General features: G+C 45.6%; 1 protein-coding gene and 1 long non-coding RNA gene across 2 annotated transcripts in view; both read left to right on the top strand.

The window, feature by feature from the left end:
• hsd11b2 (hydroxysteroid (11-beta) dehydrogenase 2) overlaps positions 1-9,806 on the top strand; it is a 33,074-nt gene extending 23,268 nt beyond the window's left edge. The window contains exons 3-6 of the mRNA XM_034569121.1: positions 3,863-4,075; positions 6,699-6,884; positions 7,338-7,475; positions 9,184-9,806. Of these exons, the coding sequence (XP_034425012.1) occupies positions 3,863-4,075; positions 6,699-6,884; positions 7,338-7,475; positions 9,184-9,611 (965 nt within the window). The 3' untranslated portion in view covers positions 9,612-9,806. The remainder of the gene's footprint in view (positions 1-3,862; positions 4,076-6,698; positions 6,885-7,337; positions 7,476-9,183) is intronic.
• LOC117752803 lies at positions 368-1,204 on the top strand. The gene is made up of 3 exons (XR_004612146.1): positions 368-661; positions 699-854; positions 958-1,204. It is a non-coding gene; the product is annotated as an uncharacterized LOC117752803 (long non-coding RNA).
• Positions 9,807-12,017: the final 2,211 nt, after the last annotated feature.

Consider the following 12,017-nt stretch of genomic DNA (forward strand, 5'->3'; position numbering starts at 1 on the left):
CTGGACATCCATCAGTGGAAGATGACGGACATTTTCCAGGGCTAAACCTCAGGAGACACTGATGTCGGGTCCAAAGGTTTCAGTTACACAGCTGCAGGAAAACTGCTCCAAAAGAAACAAGAGAAGAAGAAACAGGTCGAGCCACGTCTGTTTGTATCTGACTCTTCTTTTCATTCCTCCTCTTTTTTCTTGCTATCTCTTCTCTCCGTCTCTTTTTCGTTCTCGTTCTTTAAGACTGGATTTTTATCTTTTTTTCTGTTTTACATTTTATTTTCACTTTTCTTCTTTTCCTTCATCTCTCTCTCTCTCTCATATCCAAACCATCACCCCCCCCCCCCGTGTCAGCAGAAACTTCATCCGATTCAGTTTCATGTAAACACAGAACCAATCAGTGCTGATGAGTTCGCTCTCTGATGGTTTTCCAACATGTCGTCAGATCATCATCAGCGTCTGACTCCTCGTTAATCCCAGGTCGACCTTGTTCCGTCACATGACCTCTGCTCACAGTTGGACGACAGCTCGTTTCTGCTGAGTTTCCAAGTGGTGAAGCAACGATCCATGTTCGAGTTGTTCTCAGGGAAAATCACTTCTCATTTATGCAACAGAACAAGCAGCAGCAGAGATCTGGAAAATGTTGCTCAAGGATCCAAACGTCTACAGGGTGTCCGTCAAACTGTGATGGTTTCTGGTGACGGCAGATCCACCAAACTTGTCGTTCCTCTCATCAAGGCTCCAGATCCGACTGTCTGTCCGTCTGTCCCTGCAGGTAGTGGCTCCATGTCATGGTCTACAGACCAGGACCAAACATAGTCCAGGAACAGGACACTTGGCGATCGTCGCCAGAGAACTGCAGAGTTTACAGATCTAAAATGAGCTGAGCCGTCACTTCACTGTCTTCTTCTCTTTTCTGTTTTTCCACCGGTTCAGTCTGACACTGTGAACTAGAACCTCATTGAGGAGACGAGAACCTCCACAGAGAACCCATGAATGTCTTCTCTTCAACGAGCGTCACTTAGACCCATAGAACCAGTGAGCATCACAGGCACCTCAACAAAGACACTTCAGGAACAATGACAGGTTCTCCATGAAGAACTGATCTCTGCTAGAACTGCATCAAGAACCTATGGAGGTTAAGAGACCCCTCAAACACAGATGGAACAGCTTCAAGGAACCTGTAACCTCCCCAAGTCGCCATGGGACACTGTACCTGCTTATCATCAGGATCTCATCGCTAGAACAAGACACATACTTACAGGAGCCTGAGAATCTCTACAATGATCTCAAGATCCTGATTCAACCTTTCCAGAAGCTTCTCAAGGACCCACTGGAACCAGTGGAACTCCTCCAGGACCCCTGCAGAGTGTTGAACCATTGAGACCCACACATCTCTCTCTGTCCTGGTTACATTCCTGTGTGTTTTACAGGTTGAGGTCTGACAGCAGTGATTAAGATGAAACATGGTTCTGTGATGAGTTCCAGGTGAGTGAAAAACACGTCCTGACCTCTGGACCACAGGAGCTGACAGGTTCCTGTCCTCCCTCCTCTCTGAGGGTCTTCAAACAACGTCTCACGTTCGTCCTCCTGCACAAACCACAACTCAAACCTTTGTCTTTTTAACCTTTTCACCTCAGCTGCTGATCAAAGAGAACGGAAGTGAAATATCGTCTGATCAGTTCTGTAGAAGCTCAGATGAACTGAACTGAAACCTATTTTCTCTCAATTTATTTTACTGCTCCTTTGTTGCTTCTTGTTTAATAATCAATGCTTTTATTGCTCTATAACCTTTATTTTGAAGTGTTCCTACCTCCTTCCTGTCTCCACCTGTGAATGATCTGATCAGTTTGACAGTGGAGGCTATGTGGACAGATGTTGAAGCCTCCACCCAGAGACAGATGTGTGTTTCTGACCTCGTGCCTCTCACAGTGCTCTGCTGTCTCTGCACACACTCATGTTTATTTCTTCATCTGAGGGGCCCCAGGGGGCCGCGGCCCCCTTTCATAAGAACATTCCTCCTCGGAGCTGGATCTGTCTCCTGCATCGATAAAGCGGCCACGTAAAGACAACCTCAAACTGTCACAGCTCAAAGAGACGATTCCTCAGCTTTAACGATCTATTTCCTCTGTAGACGGTGCCGTCGGCACGAGTCGTCCCATGAGAGGACCAACAGGGGCAGGAGGTGTTAGCGCCTGTCGGTCAAACAGTTAACTCCTGTTGACCTCAGTGCAGAAAGAGAGGCGTGCTGTGAGAGGTCAACAGGATGAAGAATGTCAGACAGTGTGTGGTCCCCCCCCCCCCACCCCAACACCCTGAAGACCTGCAGAAGAAGAAGAAGAAGAAGAAGAAGAAGAAGAAGAAGAGCAAGAGGAACAGGAAGAGGAAGTATCATTGACTTTTGTAATGATGACAAAAGTAGGATGATGTAACATGCCACAGACTAAATAAGGATGGACGACATGACAGTTCCAAAAAGTGAGGCCAAATCATCTTGATCTCCCCCTGGTGGCTGGCTGCAGGATAAGTCAGGAACCCTCCTCCTGTAAATGTTAAATAAATATTAGTTCTTATCAGTTTGGATTTAATTAGTTATTTAATATAAAAACGGATTGAGACGTCATGATTGACAGATGAGACCGACTCGCCTGATTGGCCGAGCACATACATGGGCGGGAAAGACTCTGAATGCACATGACATCATAAACACAAGATGGCGGCCTTCGTATCGGAAATATTTTGGGTTCATTTTTGGAAAGTGGAGACGTGTGTTTATTTAGAGTCATAGGCTGTTTCAATATAGTCATTGATGGTCTATATAAACAGTCAACTCGCAGTCAGTGGTCGTCTTTATATACCGGAGACAAAAGAGGACGCCATGTGAACTTAACAACCTCCCACCAAAATAAAAGGAACAGAAATGAAAAGTTGATGTTTCACTATGATTGTTTGTGGTTTATAACACACACACACACACACACAGTTATCAGCTGAATGATCACAACAATGAAACCCAGCTCTGAGTGTCTGTCAGCTCTCCGTGAGATTCTTTAGTAACAGAGCGGAGCTGTGGTATTTATTTCTGGAGCCAGCGTTCACTCTATCTTTCTTCTCGGGACATGACTCTGGAAACCCTCCAAGGACACGGCGTGAGGCAGCGAGCCAACGACTCCTCGCTCTCGCCAGCAGAGCTCTTTCAGGCACCCGCTGCACAAAAGAACAAACGGAACAGCTAGTACCGCGGGGGATCAGGTTGTAGGTGCTGGGACTTCTGGGAAGCCGGGGGAGCTGTGGGTACATGACAGATCCCCACGGCGGCAGTTTCTCAGGTTATCTGAGAACTTCTGGGAAAACATGTGAAATGTTCCTCTGCACGTTGAGCTGCTAATCACGATTCTCTCAGACAATCCATCTCAGAGTGAACCAACAGTTTTATTGTTGTGTCGTCAACCCGAGACCTGCTACCCTTAAACTTGTTTCAGACCTGATCCGGACTCAGGACCTGTCAGGTCTGCAACAATCTGCTCAGGTAGAAAAGACAGTTCCACAGAGAATGAGTCCAAAGACAGAAACTCTGTCAGAGGTGATCTGTGTGTGAAACATGTTCAGACATCGACAGCAGCACAGACACATCCTGAACCTCCACTCATCAAACATCAGACTCATAATGAAAGTCAGCAGAGACGTTCACCTCACACCTGAACCCTGCATGTCTCAGTGTGGACGATGACTCGAGCAGTTTTTCATTATAATAATGATCCGGTGATCGGTGTAATCTGTAGAGTTACATCCAGAGTCCCAGTCCACATCTCCTGTGTAGGTTCAGGACAGAGGAAGTTGAGGTCTTGACTCGGTCTCTGTGTCTCTGCAGGATGTGACTCTGGGTTCGGGAAGGCGACTGCGAAGTGTCTCGATTCCATGGGCTTTGAAGTGTTTGCCACAGTGTTGGATCTGTCAGGAGAGGGAGCCAGAGAGCTGCAGAGGACCTGCTCGCCCCACCTCACCCTCCTCCAGGTGGACATCACCCAGCCACAGCAGGTGGACCAGGCCCTGCTCGACACCAAGGCCAAACTGGGCCTCAGAGGTAAAAACCAAAAAGACACATAAGCTGTGCTAAATGTATCCGCTCGTTTTAAGCTATGCTAACAGTTTTCTTCTTCCTCCAGTCTTTGTGCTAAGCTAGGCTAACTGTTTCACCCTGCTTCCAGTCTTTGTGCTAAGCTAGGCTAACTGTTTCCCCCTGCTTCCAGTCATTGTGCTAAGCTAGGCTAACATTGAGGTTTACCTCTTCCCATGTTGCACCTGGACTTTTCCCCGGCCTGATCATGTGATGAGATGTTGGAGCTTTCAGGCAAAGTCATGGTCATCCTCAGTTTTACTGTAAAGACACAATCTGAAGTGAAGCTTCATATTCTGTTTTGCACAACATGTGACTCCTCCTGTGTGTGTTTGTGTGTGTGCATGTGTGTGTTTGTTCTCTGAGCTGTGCAGGAATGTATGTGTTGGATTGTGTCCTGCAGTTTTCTAAGAACTCACTGAAGTGCATTAGCAGAGCTGACGAAGAAACTAGTGTAAACAGCTTGAAGTGATTTAAGAGAGAGAGAGAGGAGGTGAAGTGAGAGAGAGGAGAGAGAGAGAGAGAGAGAGAGAGGAGGTGAAGTGAGAGAGAGGAGAGAGAGAGAGGAGAGAGAGAGAGGAGGTGAAGTGAGAGAGAGGAGAGAGAGAGAGGAGAGAGAGAGAGGAGGTGAAGTGAGAGAGAGAGAGAGAGAGAGAGAGAGGAGGTGAAGTGAGAGAGAGGAGGTGAAGTAAGAGAGAGAGAGAGAGAGAGAGAGAGAGAGAGAGAGAGAGACAGAGAGAGAGAGAGAGGAGGTGAAGTGAGAGAGAGAGAGAGAGAGAGAGAGAGGAGAGAGAGAGAGGAGTCTCATGTTACACAAACAGAAATCAGTTTCCCAGACCAAGTCATTTAAGGATACAAACAGTGTGTGTGTGTGTGTGTGTGTGTGTGTGTGTGTTTGATAATGTGATGATAAAATACACACACACACACACACTCACTCACTCACACACACATATATACGAACTCTGGTAAAATGAATTAGCTCATATCGTCGACATAATGGATCCTTTAAATCATCTGGATTCAAACACACGCTGCTGCTGGAGGAGAACCTGGAAATCTGAGCTGAATGTTGTAAAACACAACATGGTGTGTGTGTGTTGATGATTTTGTGTGTTTGTTGATTGGGGGGGGGTTCCAGAGCAGAGTGGCTGAAGGCTCTAGATCACATGGTGGTGTGTTGTATGTGTGTTAGTTGGTGTAATGTGGGTCATTTGTAAAACGTGTTGTGGTTGTTAAATTCTTGACAGGAAATTAACACCATAAAAAGCAAAGCTCCCACAGAGACTCGTAAAAGATAAAGAGATTGTAGGTGAGCCGCTGACAGATGACCTCACTGTGTGTGTGTGTGTGTGTGTGTGTGTGGGTGTGGGTGTGTGGGTGTGTGTGTGTGGGTGTGTTGTCCTTAAGTGACTGTGTTCATGCTCCAGTAAAGCAGCATCTATATGTGTATAAATGTACCTGAGTGAAGCACTGAGTTGTTGCCGTGGCGTCAGTGAAACCTGCTGGACGATGATGATTTCGTGACTCTGATGAGTTTTCAGGAAACTTGCCGCTGCTGTGATGTGACAGGTTAACGTCCGGTTCGAGTTCTCACTGGATGACTTCCTGTCTCTGATCTTCTCTCTGCGATGTTGAGATGATGCCGAGCTCCAGTCTCATACTGATTGTGTGTTTTGTGTGTTCTGGTGTCAACACTATGGAGCTAAATCCAGGCCAAAACATAACAATCAAACAGAACATGTTGTACTGATCCTCCGCCATTCACTTGCAAACCCACGGTGTGGTCTGCGAATACAAAACACCATTCACCAAAGTGTCTCTTGTCTGCTGCTCTGGGCCGTTTCAACATGAACCACATACGATTGATTTAGAGGCTGGTTTGACTCCTGCCTCAGTGCCTTTTAGTGTTTTTAGCTTCCACTGCCAGAGACATCATCCGCTCGTCCACAGTGTCTGAGCGTGTTTAATCGTGTTTAATTGTGTCTGATTGTGTCTGATTGTGTCTGATCGTCGCGTGTCTTTCAATCGGGTTCAATCTCTTGACCCTTGACCTCCTGGTGCCTGTGAATTGGCTCACAGCGCCACCTGCTGTTGTGGCCTGGAGGGAGAATTACTCAGGACATTTGTGAGAAAATCGTCAGTGTGACACAACGGTGGAAAAATCACGACAAAAGTCACGTGACATTTTTTTTGTTTTTCTTGTAGAATATCTTTTTTTGTACTTAATGGGATATATTTTTTATACTTTTAAAAATATTTTTTTGTACTTGTGGGATGAATGTTTTTGTACTATACTACGACTATCTGTTTCTGAAGTATTATTTATTAGAAATATGTAGTGCATTAGTTTGTCAGGTGTGTTTTGTGATAAATCTCTGTGTTTCCAAGTGAATTAGTAAAACATGTTTTGTTTGTTTGTTGAATTTAGCTCCATAGAAATCTTCTTAAATGTTATTCGACAACATGTGAATCTTCAGTTCACGCGACAGATGTATGATCTTTGTGTGTGTGTGTGTGTGTGTGTGTGTGTGTGTGTGTGTGTGTGTGTGTGCGTGTGCGTGCGTGTGTGTGTGTGTGTGTTGTGCAGGTCTGTGGGCGCTGGTGAACAACGCTGGAGTGTGTGTGAACTTCGGAGACGCCGAGCTGTCGTTGATGTCAAACTTCCGTGGCTGCATGGAGGTCAACTTCTTCGGCACTCTGAGCGTCACCAAGAGCTTCCTGCCGCTGCTGCGACAGGCCAAAGGTCGCATCATCACCATCTCCAGCCCCGCCGGTGAGGGTCACACTCACACACACACACACACACACACACACACACACACACACACACACACACACACACACAGATGCTGTAATAAATCCTGACTGAATGTTCCAGAACAGAGGAACCACAGATGAATTGACTGCTGTGTCCAAAGTGCCAAAGAGCTGCTGCTCGTCTCTCCGCCGCATGTTTGCTGTCGTCCCGCCAAAACATCAGAGTGCAACCAAATCAATCACAAGCTTCCCCCCCGCCCGACAGAAACACCATGCTCAGCAGCAGATTTCATGTTCGATTGTTCGCAGAGCTTTGGTTTTGTCCTCACATGCGGTCGAGAGGAAAAGAGCTCAGACATAAATGAAACAGGAGTTCGACCTGAAAACAGACACACAACAACACACATGTTGAAGGGTCATTGTGTCATCATGATGTCATCATCTTCGATGTCGTGATCATGTGTTTCAGGCGATCAGCCGTTTCCGTGTCTGGCAGCGTACGGAGCGTCAAAAGCAGCTCTCAACCTCCTCATTGCCACTCTGCGACACGAGCTGGAGCCCTGGGGAGTTCAGGTGTCCACCATCCTGCCGTCCTCGTACAAGACAGGTAACACACACACACACACTCTCACACAGACACACACAGACAAACCATTTGCCCCTCAAGACAGGTGAGACTCATCTGCAGGAGTTGAGGTGAAACCTGGACTCTGACTCGAAGGAGCAGACCATTGACATTAGCCGTGTCTAATATGCTGAGCAATGATTGGCTCGTTCCCAGTTGTGTCACCAGTAGCACCCAGTCTCACTGGTGCAGGTGTTCAGTGCACAGAGCTGCTGCGCTCATCCTCCACATGTTAGTTGGATGGATTCAGCAGAAACACTGAGAGCATCACCAACATGAACATCCTCATTTCTCCTCTTGGTGTTTTGTGGTTTGGTCTCATGTTGAACATGATGACGGCCTCCTGCTGAGGAAAATATTCTCCCCATGTGGGATGGACCATCTGTTTTCATACACACTAAGTACAAATTGCTGACGTGTGATTTTGAATCAGCAGCAGATGGATGAACGTGAGCAGAGCCAGTAGAAAAGTTTCCCTCTGCTCTGGTTTCATTGCTGCTGCGGGTTTGAAAAGAGAATTCTGTCTGTGCTGCAGTTGTGTTCAGGACACGTCTGTTCATCAGAGTCGCTTTATAACCTCGAGATAAAGAACAGATATCAACACCACAACCAGAGCCGCATGTTGAAGTTCAAACATCTAAATAATTAATTCAAAGTCAGTACTGTCAGACTTTTACTTAACTTTGAATTATCTACAAATACAGATGTTTCCTGTAGACCAGCACAAACACAGCTGCTCATTCAAACATTAGCTTTGTAGTGTTAGATAAGACACTTCGAGATGAAAGTGGGATTTTTGTGGTCGGCCGGAGATTTCACAACAGAGGAAGAGTTTTAAACATTTCATCACATCCAGAGACGCTTCCTGTCAGCACATGCACTCACAGCTCTGACGTGGTTGTTGATGAGTGAAACCTTTGTTTAGAAAAATGGGAAAAAGTTTCTAACAACAACTTAATCCAAACCAATTCAACTTTATTGAAGGTGCTGACAGGGCTGCTTATTATCATCCTTTTACTGATGATCACAGTCGAAGCTTTGGAAAAACTCCAATAATAACATATGTTTATCTATGACAACGCTCTGAAAGACCCTGGGAGAATCTGGGGCTGGTTGATTTATTATCTCAGGAAACAGGATGGATCTCAGGTGTTAGATGAGTGAGGAGATTGTTATCAATTCTGTAACGACGAGCCACCGAGTCAATGTGTTGACACCATGCTGAACAATCTGTGCTCATATAGATCAGCTGAAAAAACAGACTGACACAAAGGTTTTATTATAAATATGATTCAAAGTCTCTCTGCTCCACAGTTAAAACGTTTCTCTGGGAACATCTGTTCTGCTGCAGCCTGAAAACGTCTTATATCTGAAGATCAGACATAAAAACCTGCAGCTCATTCTTTGGTTCAGCCTTTACTGTATTTGTACTCCACACGACCGGAAAACTACATTACCCACAAACACCCTCAGGAACATCTTGAGGTCGTCAACATGTCGTACTTTTTAAAGTAAGCTTCTGAAAATCACCAAAATAAAGCGGAATGAATTTTTGCTCGTTTCATCGGCTGCTGTTCAGTGAATATTAGGAATCAGTTCATGGAGGTAACCAGTAGGTGGCACTAGTTCTCCAGTTCTCCTTTCATTTTACTCTTGACCCTGTGTTGACTTGAAACTCTTGTCTCCGCAGGTCAGTCCATTAACCAGGCGTACTGGGAGAAGCAGCACAAACAGCTGCTGCAGGGTCTGTCTCCAGCGCTGCTCGAGGAGTACGGCGAGGACTACGTGACCGAGACCAAGGAGTTGTTCCAGAGCTACGCCAGCCACGCCAACCCCGACCTGACCCCTGTCGTCGACGCCATCGTCCAGGCGCTGCTGTCGCCACAGCCCCAGGTGCGTTACTTCGCGGGACCCGGCGTGGGGCTCATGTACTTCATCCACAGCTACTGCCCCTCCAGCATCAGCAACCGCTTCCTCCAGAAACTGTTTGTGAAGAAGAAGCTGGTGCCGCACACCCTGAGGAAGCAGTCGAGCTTCGACCTGAACCTCAGCCTCCACAACAACAACAACAACAACAACAACAACAACAACAACAACGAGGAGGAGAAACTCAAGTAGCTGTGGTAGAAACAACTAGAGGACCACTTCTCACAGCTGTAACATGTACATCTATGTGTTGTTCAAACTGTTGAAAGGATCATAGTGATGCACCAACATTGTTTATTTTAGTTTCTGTAATGTCTGGCCCTGTGACGCCCCCGTGTGGATGGTACTGACACTGGCGAGTGGGCAGGGTCAGTGTAGGTCGATCAGAGAACACTTCACCTGTACTGTGCACTGACGTCACGTGCCTTCATCACAGAACGATGGGGGATCAGCAGCGAGGACCTGACGCTACAGCAGCGAGGACCTGACGCTACAGCAGCTCGTTTTCACGCAGAAACAAACCGGCACACGACTCTGTCCGAGAAGCTGAAGGAAACAATATCTCACACTTATATTATTTATGTAGTTTGTTTTTCACTTTCAGCTTCACTTTGAGCTTGTTACCGTCACTTCTCACTAAACGTGTTCAGCGCAGTGACACTGTCAGTTTACAGTCGTGCACCAGTCCACCCCAACACACAGCTCCGACTCCGCTCAGATGGTCTCTAACAAAGTTCAAATCCACGTTAGCTCTACTGGAGTTAGCATGCTAACCAGCGATCTCCTCTCGTAATACCACTTTGTGCCTCAAGAGGCGACAGTGAGTCCCTTTAGCATCTGATCGGCCTACGGGACCAAAGACTTAGATTTAGATTTAAGATCTGAGCGAACTCCCCGACTCACTGCCCCCTGTTGGTTCTGAGAATGAACTCCACAGTTTGACCCTTTAACTGTGACAATACTTCACCACTTCACAACAACACAACAACACAACAACACAACAACACAAATGTGTGCGTCGTCTTGAGGGGCCCATGAGGAGCGTGGAGGTGCTCATGTGACGTAAAGGTTTAGCGTTAGCCGCGGAGAACCAAACCTCCATGAGTGTAACTCAGGATTAAGTCGAGATTAAAGTCGACGTCAAGGCTTCATTATTATTATTTATGATTATTTATCGATTATTCAGAGCAAACAGTGGATCATCATTACTGATGATGGAACTTCTGAGCAGATCTTGGTCATCGATGGGAGGGGTCGTGCACAAAGCGTACTAACTCCTCCCGGGTGGCGAGAGACTGTGAAACAAGCGCGCTCAGTGAAACCAGCTGCTGTAGTGACCTGTCCATCAGCCAGCGTATTTCCTGCATCACAGGAAGTGCAGAGTCAATCCTTTCAAAACAAAAGTACACGGTAGGTCTGACATGTTTTATACTTGCACAACCAAATTATACTCACGCTAATCTTTGATTTTTACTCGTCTGTGAATAAAAAACAATCAACCAGTGATCACATGATCTGCTTCATCCAATCAGGTCTGAGTTATTTTCCTATTGTACCGTCTAAACATTTCCATGTACTGTTGTGGTTTAAAATAAAAGACACGTTTTTACTGTGTGGTCATTAAATCTGATCACCATGTTATCGATGAGCAGTTTGAAAACATTGTATGTAAATATTTGTAACTTCCAGTTTTTTATTGTTTTATCTCAAGTGTCACATGTAAAAACAACATTAAGTCAAATTTTTGCACCATCACAAATAATAATAATCATAATAATTTCAGTCTGAAAATGAACTTTTGCTTTGTGGAAATACATTTTCTTCGATAGTTTCTCTGTGAAATCCAGTTTCTTCTTCAGATTCAGGAAGTTTCATGTCTGTGATTAAAAGTATGATTTGTTTGTTCATCTGTGACGAATTCAACAAAATCCAAACTTCAACTGTCGTTGTTTTCAAAAAGATGTTTTCACAGTTCAGACGTGTTCGTTAACGTGCGTCATGAATGTTTCTGGAACATTTGTCCCACGTTCGGTGAGCGTGTTGTGTTTCTCACGTCTGTGAATTAAGCATCATCTCACTTTTTGTTTTCAACCGAAATATTTATGACGTCTTTTCACTCAAACTGTGAATTTTGTATGAAAACGTAAAAAAACAACAAAAAAAAATATGTAAGATGTTTTTTCTTTGATAGAAATAAACTCAACTTTTTTCACTTTTCGACTTCTCTGTGGTTGTTGGTGCTGGTGGAGGCCCCGGACCCTCAGGGGCACTCAGGGGCCCTCAGGGGGCCTCAGGGGGCCTCAGGGGGCCTCAGGGGCACTCAGGGGGCCTCAGGGGGCCTCAGGGGCCCTCAGGGGGCCTCAAGCTGTTTTAATGTTCTGTCTTAATTATTATGATGATGTGTGTTCAAGTGTTGAACCCAATGCAACACAATGGAAGTGAGACACACACACACACACACACACATCTTAACTGTTTATAAAATGACAAGAGTGAAAATTACTTTTTGTTGTGTTCAATTGTGTTTTTGTTCTGTGTTGTTGTGTGTTTTGTTTTCAATGTTGTTTGGTTGTTCTTTTGTGTTGTTGTTGCTGTTGT

This window comes from Hippoglossus hippoglossus, chromosome 3 (genome assembly GCF_009819705.1).
Source record: "Hippoglossus hippoglossus isolate fHipHip1 chromosome 3, fHipHip1.pri, whole genome shotgun sequence".
NCBI lineage: Eukaryota > Metazoa > Chordata > Actinopteri > Pleuronectiformes > Pleuronectidae > Hippoglossus > Hippoglossus hippoglossus.